Source organism: Phasianus colchicus, chromosome 8 (genome assembly GCF_987193195.1).
Source record: "Phasianus colchicus chromosome 8, bPhaCol1.hap1.1, whole genome shotgun sequence".
Lineage (NCBI taxonomy): Eukaryota > Metazoa > Chordata > Aves > Galliformes > Phasianidae > Phasianus > Phasianus colchicus.
Genome location: NC_143443.1, coordinates 952,506 through 967,473, shown reverse-complemented (window position 1 = coordinate 967,473; position 14,968 = coordinate 952,506). Strand labels below are relative to the sequence as shown.

At 55.8% G+C, this 14,968-nt stretch overlaps 3 protein-coding genes across 3 annotated transcripts; all 3 read left to right on the top strand.

Annotated features, from left to right (window-relative positions):
• Window positions 1-2,191: 2,191 nt before the first annotated feature.
• Window positions 2,192-2,521, top strand: LOC149916966 (beta-keratin-related protein). Its single transcript, XM_090144686.1, has one exon. The coding sequence runs from the start codon at window positions 2,192-2,194 to the stop codon at window positions 2,519-2,521; it is 330 nt and encodes a 109-aa protein (XP_090000812.1).
• A 4,779-nt stretch (window positions 2,522-7,300) lies between these two features.
• LOC149916965 (beta-keratin-related protein) lies at window positions 7,301-7,630 on the top strand. Its single transcript, XM_090144685.1, has one exon. It carries the CDS (start codon window positions 7,301-7,303, stop codon window positions 7,628-7,630), a length of 330 nt encoding a protein of 109 aa, XP_090000811.1.
• A 4,779-nt stretch (window positions 7,631-12,409) lies between these two features.
• Window positions 12,410-12,739, top strand: LOC149916964 (beta-keratin-related protein). The gene has a single exon (XM_090144684.1). The coding sequence runs from the start codon at window positions 12,410-12,412 to the stop codon at window positions 12,737-12,739; it is 330 nt and encodes a 109-aa protein (XP_090000810.1).
• Window positions 12,740-14,968: the final 2,229 nt, after the last annotated feature.

Here is a 14,968-nt window from a genome sequence, read left to right as displayed (position 1 = left end):
ACAAGTGGCCTGCTAGAGCCACCTTGCAATTCAAAGGCACTACCTGCGCTTCTCTGACCATTGCCAAGAGAGAGGAAGCCAGGTTCTCTGGGTGCACGGCCAGAAAAACAAGCGACTAGGGAAAGGGCCAAAGGCCGATGTGGTCTGGCAAGGGAATGCTGAAGCAGTCCCACTTGGTGGCGGCCCACTTCCAGGCATGACTCAGCAGCCTCCCTCATTCAGCAGGGCCTTCTGGCGCTCCAGCCTCTCCTCAGGCGTTCAATGAGTAAATCCAGTTTGGTAAGGCACAGCCCGTGCCCTGCCCACAGAAAACACTCTGACCTTGCCCGAATAAGGGAAACAGCTGGAAGCCTTTGCAGGTCAGGAAAGCGTGTGCGTCATCACGGCCGGAGGGGAGGGAGCAGAGACTCGCCATGGAGCGGCCTGACCCACTCCAGCTGCACTCTCGCTGTCTCCCTCCCTGCATACGCGCAATGAAGTTTCTCTCCAGATCACGGGGGGGCTGGGCTGAACATCACCCTCCACTCTCAGCCGGGCATCTGAGTCTCCTGTGCAGACGCTTGCCTGTGCTCTGAGCTCCTCCGTAGCCTGCCGGCACCGCTCTTGCTCAGGGTCAGGCTGAGCCCGTCAGTGCAAGACGCTTGTGTGCTCCCTTCTGCAGTGCTCCACGCGCAAAGTCCTACCAAGCGGGGGCCATGAGCTTCGGGAAGGGGAGAATATGTACAGCGCCTGCGCACGGCCTGATTCTTCTGCAAGTCTTCACCAGCAATGGCAACGAGACCTCTCACGAGCATCGGCCTGAGGAAGAAACAGAAGTGCTATCAACCAGATTGCTTCAGCCTTACGCAGCGTGACAAGGGAGCTAAGCATTTCGGGTGAAGGAGGAATGCCTTTCATCTACCAGCAGAGCTTGGGAAGCCAAAATTACCCTTTCTGAAGGCGCTTTGTGTTTTTGCCACTTCAGCTCCCCTGGGGCCATCGGGCTCAGTATAAATAGGTGCCTCGTTTCCCAGCTACTCTATTCCCTGCTTGGGCCTTGCTCTCCTCTGTGAAGCCAGTAAGTCTGCGTTTGCTTTGCCTTCCGTCTGCTCACTGGTCAGAACGCCTCCCGAGGAGGGGGCTGCGTGCATTTTTCCTGCCTTGTCCTCCGCAAGCGGTCTGGGACTGTCAACCATGCGTGTCGGTATTCGGGGAGGGGAACGGGGCAGCGTGGCTTTTTCACCTGAAACGGGGCATTGGAGGGTTCCTTTGAAAGCCATTTGCGGCCCTGGCTGTGCGGCCAGAAATTTCTAACCGGTGCCTTGGCCTCTTCTTCCACCATCCTTGAGGCAGCGATGCACCTTTTGCATTAGTAGCACGGCTTGGAATTCCCTCACGAGAGCTCGTCCCACCGGAGACGTCTTAGTACGACGTGGCTTCTGTCTTCAGTAGCCTTGCTGCGCTTTGCTTGCACTTGTCTCCTTCGGAAAGAAGCAGGGGGAGTGAGGGGGGCAGAAGGGCAGAGCTGTCGGAGGAGAAGGAGAGCTCTTTTTAGAGGGAAAAGCCGTTGAGGGAACAAGTTGAGCTCTTGCCTCTGGAAGAATAAGTAACCACCAGCAGGGAAGAAGGGCTCACAAGCAGGACCTGCACAGATGGATGCTGAGAGTGATGCTTTTCTGTTGTACCCTAGAACATCTTTCTTTCCCCGACTGAGGCAATAGCAGCAAGGCTAAACTCATCCCCCCCTGAAAGAGTCGGCATCCTCTTCATCATACCTACCTCAGGATGTGCTGGGATGAGGAGCCTCATCTCATCTCATCTCACAGCTGAACATTCCAGGCCAGCCTTCAAGGCTGACTAGAACGATGGTTGTGGGTTGTGAGGGAAACGTCCTTGCGCTCTGGACACGGACCCTTGGTCACGGAGCAAGCGCGGCTTGGAGAGGGCCTGCACTGGGCATGCTGGGGGAGGGAGAAGACCGGCTGGACAGGAGCTTCACTTGGACAGGAGGAGCTTCCCTCTCTGGCATCATCCCTAAATTACCCACAAATACCCACCCCAAGCCTACCCAAATACTCACAGACAGCCCCTCAGCAGCCGCGGCAGGGCCTTTGACTCTTGGCTCGTGACACCCGAGCGCGCTGAGAGACAGCTCGAGCCCTCAGCTCTCTCTCGCCTCCATCTTGCAGAGTCACCTCCTCCTCCGCCAGACATGTCGTGCTACAGCCCGTGCCAGACAGCCGCCTGCGGCCCAGCCCCGCTTGCCAACAGCTGCAACGAGCCGTGTGTTCTTCGTTGTGCCGACTCCAGCGTTGCGATCCAGCCCCCACCAGTCGTGGTGACGCTGCCGGGCCCAATCCTCAGCTCCTTCCCTCAGAGCACAGCCGTGGGATCCACAGCGTCCGCTGCCGTGGGGAGCTCTCTCAGCGCTGGCAGCGTGCCCATCGGTGCTGGGGGCTCCCTGGGCCTGGGGGGCTTTGGATGGTCAGGGCTGGGCCGTGGGCTCTGTGGCACTCTGGGACGTGGCAATCTCTTCTGCTAAAGCCTGTGGATCACCTGCCTGTGCATGAGCACCGCGGGCCTTGAAGGCAGCCCCGGAGCCGGCCCTGAGGGCACGGCCACGGTCTGCAGAGGAGCCGAGTTCCCACCAACTTCTCCTCCTCATCGCCCGCCCTCTTTCCCCTGCTTACTATCCGTGGTCTTCTGCTAGCACTGAGCTTTACAGAATGTCCAAAGGGCATTGCTGAAGCTCTCAGCTGTTGCACGTTCCTCTCCTTTTCTCATTAAAGACATTGAGCATCCGCTTTGGAAACGAGTCTCCTCTCATTCTTCCTCCTTCCCCAACCCCCGACAGCCCAGTATGCAACACACTTTGTCCTCTGGCAACACTCTGGGGGACTCTGTAGTTCTGGGCTTTGATAGTGCACTGTCTTCCACTCCTCGCACGGGACACAAGATCATTTCATGCGGAGAGCTGTCTGGGAAGGACAATCAGCGCTCACTGGCGTCACTCAGGAGCCACGCAGCAAAGTGTGAGGGGAGAGCGCATTTTCTGTGAAATGTTCCTGGGCTGCTTTAACTGCTGCAGGGACATCAGAACCTCCTGGGTTAGTAAGAACCGATGCTGGCTCAGGCTACTTGGGTAGGAAACGTTTCTCTAGCAAGCCAGAAAGTCAACTCAAGGAATATCACCCATGCACAAGACAGTCAGCTTTCCAACTCCTTCCCCACAAGGGCCCAAGCCAGCTGTCCCGTGACACACACGGAAAGCCGGGAGGCGTGAAACAGGCTATCTCCCGCACTCCATTCTGGGAGGGAGAAAGACACTGAGTCTGTTTAGCGTCTCCTTCACAAAGAGGAGAATTGGACCAAGGAAGAAACGCCTGAGCTTGACAAAGCTAGTTGGAAAGGACCAAATTCTCTTTCGCATCCAAGCCGAGTAACATCCAGCTCTTCCCAGGACAATCGCAAGCCTACGGTTGAGAAGGCAAGAGCGTGGCTGGAACAGGATCGGTGGAACGGTGCCTGGGAGAGATGAGCATGAAAGTGCTTCTGCTCCCTGCTCCACGGCCTCTGGATTGCTCCGTTTGTTTTGTTTTGTTTTGTGTTCCTGTGTGTGTGTGTGTGTGTTGTGCAGGAGAAAAATCAACCAAGCGGAGCAGAAAGAGTAACAGAAGTAACACAGAGTCGCAGAACTGTGGAGGCTTGAAGGGACCTCTTGAGACTTGTCAGTCCAAGGCACCTGCTGAAGCAAGATCAACTTGAGCTGGTCGGTGGGGACGTAGTCCAGTCAGGTTTCAGTATCTCAAAGGATGACAACTCCACAACTTCTCGCGGCCATCCTTCCCATTCTTTGGCCACCCTCACTTTAAAGCAGTGGCTTTTGGTGTTGAGATGGACGTCCGCAACTATCGCTCGGCTGCGACACAGCTCCATTTCATTAAGGGACCAACTTAAATGCCTCGCTACAAATGCACGGCTCAGAAGAAATAAGCAGGGGGGAATGGAAATTTTTAGCCCACGCTCAGGACTACGAGATCGTAGGCCTCCGCGAGACGTGATGGGATGGCTTTCATGACCCGAGTGCAGACACAGGCAGGGAAGGAGAGGAGGCAAGGGAGCCCTCTGTGTTACAGAAGGGCTTGACTGGATGCAACTTAGTTGTCGTGATGAAAGGGGCCAAGCGTCGCAGCGCAGGAGTCAGGCAAAAGGCCAACGTGGCCAAAATTGTGACAGGACACTGTGATCGGCCACCCAACTGGCACAAAGAAGCAGGTGGAAGAGTCTACCCAACAAAGAGAAGGAGAGAGAACAGATGTACTACTGACGGTAAAAGAATGTCAGATAAAGGTCAGGCTGGACAGGGCTCTGAGCACCCCATCGAGCTTTGGATGTCCCTGTTGATTGCAGTGGACTTGGACTAGATGACCTTTCAAGGTCCCTTCCAACTCAAATGATTCTATGATCCTATCACTCACTGATGAATTAAGTCCAGGCTTCTCCGTCTGACTTTGCTACAAGGGAAGGTCGTGGAGCACATTGTCTCGAGTGCCATCACACGGCACGTCGAGGACAACCCAATGATCACACCCACTCAGCACCCCTTTCCACGCACGGCAGCTCCTGCTTCACTAACCTGAGCTCCTTCCAGTTCTCCTAGAAGGCCAGCACGGTGGGCGAGGAAAAGGCTGTGGAGGTTGTTTAGCCGCACTTCAGCAAAGCGTTTGACGCTGATACAAGGGGAAGACTAGCTTGGAAGGAGAGCAACCCACCATGGGAACAGAAGCCAACTACTCTCAAACCACCTTCCTTCCTAAACATTCTGCGTGAGATGGGAGGACGGGCATCAGGGCCCGTTGCTGCCGAACTCCTCTGACTGCTCTTTCACCAAGAGGAGCATGACAGCATTTCAAGGCACTGCCAAGTGGTCGGGCAAGATGCCAATGGCTGTGACAACACTGTGCAAAAAGCTGCATTTCTGCAGGAACGAGGACGTGAGGTTGTGCCTAGAGCCCTTAGCATGTCTCAGTTCTTTTCCCTCAGTATCCCTGATGCCAGCGTGTGGACGGATGACTCAGAGCGAGGTGGAGCAGAAGCTCCTTACAGTGGCTCAGCACCTCCTGGTCAGTCACAAGTGGCCTGCTAGAGCCACCTTGCAATTCAAAGGCACTACCTGCGCTTCTCTGACCATTGCCAAGAGAGAGGAAGCCAGGTTCTCTGGGTGCACGGCCGGAAAAACAAGCGACTAGGGAAAGGGCCAAAGGCCGATGTGGTCTGGCAAGGGAATGCTGAAGCAGTCCCACTTGGTGGCGGCCCACTTCCAGGCATGACTCAGCAGCCTCCCTCATTCAGCAGGGCCTTCTGGCGCTCCAGCCTCTCCTCAGGCGTTCAATGAGTAAATCCAGTTTGGTAAGGCACAGCCCGTGCCCTGCCCACAGAAAACACTCTGACCTTGCCCGAATAAGGGAAACAGCTGGAAGCCTTTGCAGGTCAGGAAAGCGTGTGCGTCATCACGGCCGGAGGGGAGGGAGCAGAGACTCGCCATGGAGCGGCCTGACCCACTCCAGCTGCACTCTCGCTGTCTCCCTCCCTGCATACGTGCAATGAAGTTTCTCTCCAGATCACGGGGGGGCTGGGCTGAACATCACCCTCCACTCTCAGCCGGGCATCTGAGTCTCCTGTGCAGACGCTTGCCTGTGCTCTGAGCTCCTCCGTAGCCTGCCGGCACCGCTCTTGCTCAGGGTCAGGCTGAGCCCGTCAGTGCAAGACGCTTGTGTGCTCCCTTCTGCAGTGCTCCACGCGCAAAGTCCTACCAAGCGGGGGCCATGAGCTTCGGGAAGGGGAGAATATGTACAGCGCCTGCGCACGGCCTGATTCTTCTGCAAGTCTTCACCAGCAATGGCAACGAGACCTCTCACGAGCATCGGCCTGAGGAAGAAACAGAACTGCTATCAACCAGATCGCTTCAGCCTTACGCAGCGTGACAAGGGAGCTAAGCATTTCGGGTGAAGGAGGAATGCCTTTCATCTACCAGCAGAGCTTGGGAAGCCAAAATTACCCTTTCTGAAGGCGCTTTGTGTTTTTGCCACTTCAGCTCCCCCGGGGCCATCGGGCTCAGTATAAATAGGTGCCTCGTTTCCCAGCTACTCTATTCCCTGCTTGGGCCTTGCTCTCCTCTGTGAAGCCAGTAAGTCTGCGTTTGCTTTGCCTTCCGTCTGCTCACTGGTCAGAACGCCTCCCGAGGAGGGGGCTGCGTGCATTTTTCCTGCCTTGTCCTCCGCAAGCGGTCTGGGACTGTCAACCATGCGTGTCGGTATTCGGGGAGGGGAACGGGGCAGCGTGGCTTTTTCACCTGAAACGGGGCATTGGAGGGTTCCTTTGAAAGCCATTTGCGGCCCTGGCTGTGCGGCCAGAAATTTCTAACCGGTGCCTTGGCCTCTTCTTCCACCATCCTTGAGGCAGCGATGCACCTTTTGCATTAGTAGCACGGCTTGGAATTCCCTCACGAGAGCTCGTCCCACCGGAGACGTCTTAGTACGACGTGGCTTCTGTCTTCAGTAGCCTTGCTGCGCTTTGCTTGCACTTGTCTCCTTCGGAAAGAAGCAGGGGGAGTGAGGGGGGCAGAAGGGCAGAGCTGTCGGAGGAGAAGGAGAGCTCTTTTTAGAGGGAAAAGCCGTTGAGGGAACAAGTTGAGCTCTTGCCTCTGGAAGAATAAGTAACCACCAGCAGGGAAGAAGGGCTCACGAGCAGGACCTGCACAGATGGATGCTGAGAGTGATGCTTTTCTGTTGTACCCTAGAACATCTTTCTTTCCCCGACTGAGGCAATAGCAGCAAGGCTAAACTCATCCCCCCCTGAAAGAGTCGGCATCCTCTTCATCATACCTACCTCAGGATGTGCTGGGATGAGGAGCCTCATCTCATCTCATCTCACAGCTGAACATTCCAGGCCAGCCTTCAAGGCTGACTAGAACGATGGTTGTGGGTTGTGAGGGAAACGTCCTTGCGCTCTGGACACGGACCCTTGGTCACGGAGCAAGCGCGGCTTGGAGAGGGCCTGCACTGGGCATGCTGGGGGAGGGAGAAGACCGGCTGGACAGGAGCTTCACTTGGACAGGAGGAGCTTCCCTCTCTGGCATCATCCCTAAATTACCCACAAATACCCACCCCAAGCCTACCCAAATACTCACAGACAGCCCCTCAGCAGCCGCGGCAGGGCCTTTGACTCTTGGCTCGTGACACCCGAGCGCGCTGAGAGACAGCTCGAGCCCTCAGCTCTCTCTCGCCTCCATCTTGCAGAGTCACCTCCTCCTCCGCCAGACATGTCGTGCTACAGCCCGTGCCAGACAGCCGCCTGCGGCCCAGCCCCGCTTGCCAACAGCTGCAACGAGCCGTGTGTTCTTCGTTGTGCCGACTCCAGCGTTGCGATCCAGCCCCCACCAGTCGTGGTGACGCTGCCGGGCCCAATCCTCAGCTCCTTCCCTCAGAGCACAGCCGTGGGATCCACAGCGTCCGCTGCCGTGGGGAGCTCTCTCAGCGCTGGCAGCGTGCCCATCGGTGCTGGGGGCTCCCTGGGCCTGGGGGGCTTTGGATGGTCAGGGCTGGGCCGTGGGCTCTGTGGCACTCTGGGACGTGGCAATCTCTTCTGCTAAAGCCTGTGGATCACCTGCCTGTGCATGAGCACCGCGGGCCTTGAAGGCAGCCCCGGAGCCGGCCCTGAGGGCACGGCCACGGTCTGCAGAGGAGCCGAGTTCCCACCAACTTCTCCTCCTCATCGCCCGCCCTCTTTCCCCTGCTTACTATCCGTGGTCTTCTGCTAGCACTGAGCTTTACAGAATGTCCAAAGGGCATTGCTGAAGCTCTCAGCTGTTGCACGTTCCTCTCCTTTTCTCATTAAAGACATTGAGCATCCGCTTTGGAAACGAGTCTCCTCTCATTCTTCCTCCTTCCCCAACCCCCGACAGCCCAGTATGCAACACACTTTGTCCTCTGGCAACACTCTGGGGGACTCTGTAGTTCTGGGCTTTGATAGTGCACTGTCTTCCACTCCTCGCACGGGACACAAGATCATTTCATGCGGAGAGCTGTCTGGGAAGGACAATCAGCGCTCACTGGCGTCACTCAGGAGCCACGCAGCAAAGTGTGAGGGGAGAGCGCATTTTCTGTGAAATGTTCCTGGGCTGCTTTAACTGCTGCAGGGACATCAGAACCTCCTGGGTTAGTAAGAACCGATGCTGGCTCAGGCTACTTGGGTAGGAAACGTTTCTCTAGCAAGCCAGAAAGTCAACTCAAGGAATATCACCCATGCACAAGACAGTCAGCTTTCCAACTCCTTCCCCACAAGGGCCCAAGCCAGCTGTCCCGTGACACACACGGAAAGCCGGGAGGCGTGAAACAGGCTATCTCCCGCACTCCATTCTGGGAGGGAGAAAGACACTGAGTCTGTTTAGCGTCTCCTTCACAAAGAGGAGAATTGGACCAAGGAAGAAACGCCTGAGCTTGACAAAGCTAGTTGGAAAGGACCAAATTCTCTTTTGCATCCAAGCCGAGTAACATCCAGCTCTTCCCAGGACAATCGCAAGCCTACGGTTGAGAAGGCAAGAGCGTGGCTGGAACAGGATCGGTGGAACGGTGCCTGGGAGAGATGAGCATGAAAGTGCTTCTGCTCCCTGCTCCACGGCCTCTGGATTGCTCCGTTTGTTTTGTTTTGTTTTGTGTTCCTGTGTGTGTGTGTGTGTGTTGTGCAGGAGAAAAATCAACCAAGCGGAGCAGAAAGAGTAACAGAAGTAACACAGAGTCGCAGAACTGTGGAGGCTTGAAGGGACCTCTTGAGACTTGTCAGTCCAAGGCACCTGCTGAAGCAAGATCAACTTGAGCTGGTCGGTGGGGACGTAGTCCAGTCAGGTTTCAGTATCTCAAAGGATGACAACTCCACAACTTCTCGCGGCCATCCTTCCCATTCTTTGGCCACCCTCACTTTAAAGCAGTGGCTTTTGGTGTTGAGATGGACGTCCGCAACTATCGCTCGGCTGCGACACAGCTCCATTTCATTAAGGGACCAACTTAAATGCCTCGCTACAAATGCACGGGTCAGAAGAAATAAGCAGGGGGGAATGGAAATTTTTAGCCCACGCTCAGGACTACGAGATCGTAGGCCTCCGCGAGACGTGATGGGATGGCTTTCATGACCCGAGTGCAGACACAGGCAGGGAAGGAGAGGAGGCAAGGGAGCCCTCTGTGTTACAGAAGGGCTTGACTGGATGCAACTTAGTTGTCGTGATGAAAGGGGCCAAGCGTCGCAGCGCAGGAGTCAGGCAAAAGGCCAACGTGGCCAAAATTGTGACAGGACACTGTGATCGGCCACCCAACTGGCACAAAGAAGCAGGTGGAAGAGTCTACCCAACAAAGAGAAGGAGAGAGAACAGATGTACTACTGACGGTAAAAGAATGTCAGATAAAGGTCAGGCTGGACAGGGCTCTGAGCACCCCATCGAGCTTTGGATGTCCCTGTTGATTGCAGTGGACTTGGACTAGATGACCTTTCAAGGTCCCTTCCAACTCAAATGATTCTATGATCCTATCACTCACTGATGAATTAAGTCCAGGCTTCTCCGTCTGACTTTGCTACAAGGGAAGGTCGTGGAGCACATTGTCTCGAGTGCCATCACACGGCACGTCGAGGACAACCCAATGATCACACCCACTCAGCACCCCTTTCCACGCACGGCAGCTCCTGCTTCACTAACCTGAGCTCCTTCCAGTTCTCCTAGAAGGCCAGCACGGTGGGCGAGGAAAAGGCTGTGGAGGTTGTTTAGCCGCACTTCAGCAAAGCGTTTGACGCTGATACAAGGGGAAGACTAGCTTGGAAGGAGAGCAACCCACCATGGGAACAGAAGCCAACTACTCTCAAACCACCTTCCTTCCTAAACATTCTGCGTGAGATGGGAGGACGGGCATCAGGGCCCGTTGCTGCCGAACTCCTCTGACTGCTCTTTCACCAAGAGGAGCATGACAGCATTTCAAGGCACTGCCAAGTGGTCGGGCAAGATGCCAATGGCTGTGACAACACTGTGCAAAAAGCTGCATTTCTGCAGGAACGAGGACGTGAGGTTGTGCCTAGAGCCCTTAGCATGTCTCAGTTCTTTTCCCTCAGTATCCCTGATGCCAGCGTGTGGACGGATGACTCAGAGCGAGGTGGAGCAGAAGCTCCTTACAGTGGCTCAGCACCTCCTGGTCAGTCACAAGTGGCCTGCTAGAGCCACCTTGCAATTCAAAGGCACTACCTGCGCTTCTCTGACCATTGCCAAGAGAGAGGAAGCCAGGTTCTCTGGGTGCACGGCCGGAAAAACAAGCGACTAGGGAAAGGGCCAAAGGCCGATGTGGTCTGGCAAGGGAATGCTGAAGCAGTCCCACTTGGTGGCGGCCCACTTCCAGGCATGACTCAGCAGCCTCCCTCATTCAGCAGGGCCTTCTGGCGCTCCAGCCTCTCCTCAGGCGTTCAATGAGTAAATCCAGTTTGGTAAGGCACAGCCCGTGCCCTGCCCACAGAAAACACTCTGACCTTGCCCGAATAAGGGAAACAGCTGGAAGCCTTTGCAGGTCAGGAAAGCGTGTGCGTCATCACGGCCGGAGGGGAGGGAGCAGAGACTCGCCATGGAGCGGCCTGACCCACTCCAGCTGCACTCTCGCTGTCTCCCTCCCTGCATACGTGCAATGAAGTTTCTCTCCAGATCACGGGGGGGCTGGGCTGAACATCACCCTCCACTCTCAGCCGGGCATCTGAGTCTCCTGTGCAGACGCTTGCCTGTGCTCTGAGCTCCTCCGTAGCCTGCCGGCACCGCTCTTGCTCAGGGTCAGGCTGAGCCCGTCAGTGCAAGACGCTTGTGTGCTCCCTTCTGCAGTGCTCCACGCGCAAAGTCCTACCAAGCGGGGGCCATGAGCTTCGGGAAGGGGAGAATATGTACAGCGCCTGCGCACGGCCTGATTCTTCTGCAAGTCTTCACCAGCAATGGCAACGAGACCTCTCACGAGCATCGGCCTGAGGAAGAAACAGAAGTGCTATCAACCAGATCGCTTCAGCCTTACGCAGCGTGACAAGGGAGCTAAGCATTTCGGGTGAAGGAGGAATGCCTTTCATCTACCAGCAGAGCTTGGGAAGCCAAAATTACCCTTTCTGAAGGCGCTTTGTGTTTTTGCCACTTCAGCTCCCCCGGGGCCATCGGGCTCAGTATAAATAGGTGCCTCGTTTCCCAGCTACTCTATTCCCTGCTTGGGCCTTGCTCTCCTCTGTGAAGCCAGTAAGTCTGCGTTTGCTTTGCCTTCCGTCTGCTCACTGGTCAGAACGCCTCCCGAGGAGGGGGCTGCGTGCATTTTTCCTGCCTTGTCCTCCGCAAGCGGTCTGGGACTGTCAACCATGCGTGTCGGTATTCGGGGAGGGGAACGGGGCAGCGTGGCTTTTTCACCTGAAACGGGGCATTGGAGGGTTCCTTTGAAAGCCATTTGCGGCCCTGGCTGTGCGGCCACAAATTTCTAACCGGTGCCTTGGCCTCTTCTTCCACCATCCTTGAGGCAGCGATGCACCTTTTGCATTAGTAGCACGGCTTGGAATTCCCTCACGAGAGCTCGTCCCACCGGAGACGTCTTAGTACGACGTGGCTTCTGTCTTCAGTAGCCTTGCTGCGCTTTGCTTGCACTTGTCTCCTTCGGAAAGAAGCAGGGGGAGTGAGGGGGGCAGAAGGGCAGAGCTGTCGGAGGAGAAGGAGAGCTCTTTTTAGAGGGAAAAGCCGTTGAGGGAACAAGTTGAGCTCTTGCCTCTGGAAGAATAAGTAACCACCAGCAGGGAAGAAGGGCTCACGAGCAGGACCTGCACAGATGGATGCTGAGAGTGATGCTTTTCTGTTGTACCCTAGAACATCTTTCTTTCCCCGACTGAGGCAATAGCAGCAAGGCTAAACTCATCCCCCCCTGAAAGAGTCGGCATCCTCTTCATCATACCTACCTCAGGATGTGCTGGGATGAGGAGCCTCATCTCATCTCATCTCACAGCTGAACATTCCAGGCCAGCCTTCAAGGCTGACTAGAACGATGGTTGTGGGTTGTGAGGGAAACGTCCTTGCGCTCTGGACACGGACCCTTGGTCACGGAGCAAGCGCGGCTTGGAGAGGGCCTGCACTGGGCATGCTGGGGGAGGGAGAAGACCGGCTGGACAGGAGCTTCACTTGGACAGGAGGAGCTTCCCTCTCTGGCATCATCCCTAAATTACCCACAAATACCCACCCCAAGCCTACCCAAATACTCACAGACAGCCCCTCAGCAGCCGCGGCAGGGCCTTTGACTCTTGGCTCGTGACACCCGAGCGCGCTGAGAGACAGCTCGAGCCCTCAGCTCTCTCTCGCCTCCATCTTGCAGAGTCACCTCCTCCTCCGCCAGACATGTCGTGCTACAGCCCGTGCCAGACAGCCGCCTGCGGCCCAGCCCCGCTTGCCAACAGCTGCAACGAGCCGTGTGTTCTTCGTTGTGCCGACTCCAGCGTTGCGATCCAGCCCCCACCAGTCGTGGTGACGCTGCCGGGCCCAATCCTCAGCTCCTTCCCTCAGAGCACAGCCGTGGGATCCACAGCGTCCGCTGCCGTGGGGAGCTCTCTCAGCGCTGGCAGCGTGCCCATCGGTGCTGGGGGCTCCCTGGGCCTGGGGGGCTTTGGATGGTCAGGGCTGGGCCGTGGGCTCTGTGGCACTCTGGGACGTGGCAATCTCTTCTGCTAAAGCCTGTGGATCACCTGCCTGTGCATGAGCACCGCGGGCCTTGAAGGCAGCCCCGGAGCCGGCCCTGAGGGCACGGCCACGGTCTGCAGAGGAGCCGAGTTCCCACCAACTTCTCCTCCTCATCGCCCGCCCTCTTTCCCCTGCTTACTATCCGTGGTCTTCTGCTAGCACTGAGCTTTACAGAATGTCCAAAGGGCATTGCTGAAGCTCTCAGCTGTTGCACGTTCCTCTCCTTTTCTCATTAAAGACATTGAGCATCCGCTTTGGAAACGAGTCTCCTCTCATTCTTCCTCCTTCCCCAACCCCCGACAGCCCAGTATGCAACACACTTTGTCCTCTGGCAACACTCTGGGGGACTCTGTAGTTCTGGGCTTTGATAGTGCACTGTCTTCCACTCCTCGCACGGGACACAAGATCATTTCATGCGGAGAGCTGTCTGGGAAGGACAATCAGCGCTCACTGGCGTCACTCAGGAGCCACGCAGCAAAGTGTGAGGGGAGAGCGCATTTTCTGTGAAATGTTCCTGGGCTGCTTTAACTGCTGCAGGGACATCAGAACCTCCTGGGTTAGTAAGAACCGATGCTGGCTCAGGCTACTTGGGTAGGAAACGTTTCTCTAGCAAGCCAGAAAGTCAACTCAAGGAATATCACCCATGCACAAGACAGTCAGCTTTCCAACTCCTTCCCCACAAGGGCCCAAGCCAGCTGTCCCGTGACACACACGGAAAGCCGGGAGGCGTGAAACAGGCTATCTCCCGCACTCCATTCTGGGAGGGAGAAAGACACTGAGTCTGTTTAGCGTCTCCTTCACAAAGAGGAGAATTGGACCAAGGAAGAAACGCCTGAGCTTGACAAAGCTAGTTGGAAAGGACCAAATTCTCTTTCGCATCCAAGCCGAGTAACATCCAGCTCTTCCCAGGACAATCGCAAGCCTACGGTTGAGAAGGCAAGAGCGTGGCTGGAACAGGATCGGTGGAACGGTGCCTGGGAGAGATGAGCATGAAAGTGCTTCTGCTCCCTGCTCCACGGCCTCTGGATTGCTCCGTTTGTTTTGTTTTGTTTTGTGTTCCTGTGTGTGTGTGTGTGTGTTGTGCAGGAGAAAAATCAACCAAGCGGAGCAGAAAGAGTAACAGAAGTAACACAGAGTCGCAGAACTGTGGAGGCTTGAAGGGACCTCTTGAGACTTGTCAGTCCAAGGCACCTGCTGAAGCAAGATCAACTTGAGCTGGTCGGTGGGGACGTAGTCCAGTCAGGTTTCAGTATCTCAAAGGATGACAACTCCACAACTTCTCGCGGCCATCCTTCCCATTCTTTGGCCACCCTCACTTTAAAGCAGTGGCTTTTGGTGTTGAGATGGACGTCCGCAACTATCGCTCGGCTGCGACACAGCTCCATTTCATTAAGGGACCAACTTAAATGCCTCGCTACAAATGCACGGGTCAGAAGAAATAAGCAGGGGGGAATGGAAATTTTTAGCCCACGCTCAGGACTACGAGATCGTAGGCCTCCGCGAGACGTGATGGGATGGCTTTCATGACCCGAGTGCAGACACAGGCAGGGAAGGAGAGGAGGCAAGGGAGCCCTCTGTGTTACAGAAGGGCTTGACTGGATGCAACTTAGTTGTCGTGATGAAAGGGGCCAAGCGTCGCAGCGCAGGAGTCAGGCAAAAGGCCAACGTGGCCAAAATTGTGACAGGACACTGTGATCGGCCACCCAACTGGCACAAAGAAGCAGGTGGAAGACTCTACCCAACAAAGAGAAGGAGAGAGAACAAATGTACTACTGACGGTAAAAGAATGTCAGATAAAGGTCAGGCTGGACAGGGCTCTGAGCACCCCATCGAGCTTTGGATGTCCCTGTTGATTGCAGTGGACTTGGACTAGATGACCTTTCAAGGTCCCTTCCAACTCAAATGATTCTATGATCCTATCACTCACTGATGAATTAAGTCCAGGCTTCTCCGTCTGACTTTGCTACAAGGGAAGGTCGTGGAGCACATTGTCTCGAGTGCCATCACACGGCACGTGGAGGACAACCCAATGATCACACCCACTCAGCACCCCTTTCCACGCACGGCAGCTCCTGCTTCACTAACCTGAGCTCCTTCCAGTTCTCCTAGAAGGCCAGCACGGTGGGCGAGGAAAAGGCTGTGGAGGTTGTTTAGCCGCACTTCAGCAAAGCGTTTGACGCTGATACAAGGGGAAGACTAGCTTGGAAGGAGAGCAACCCA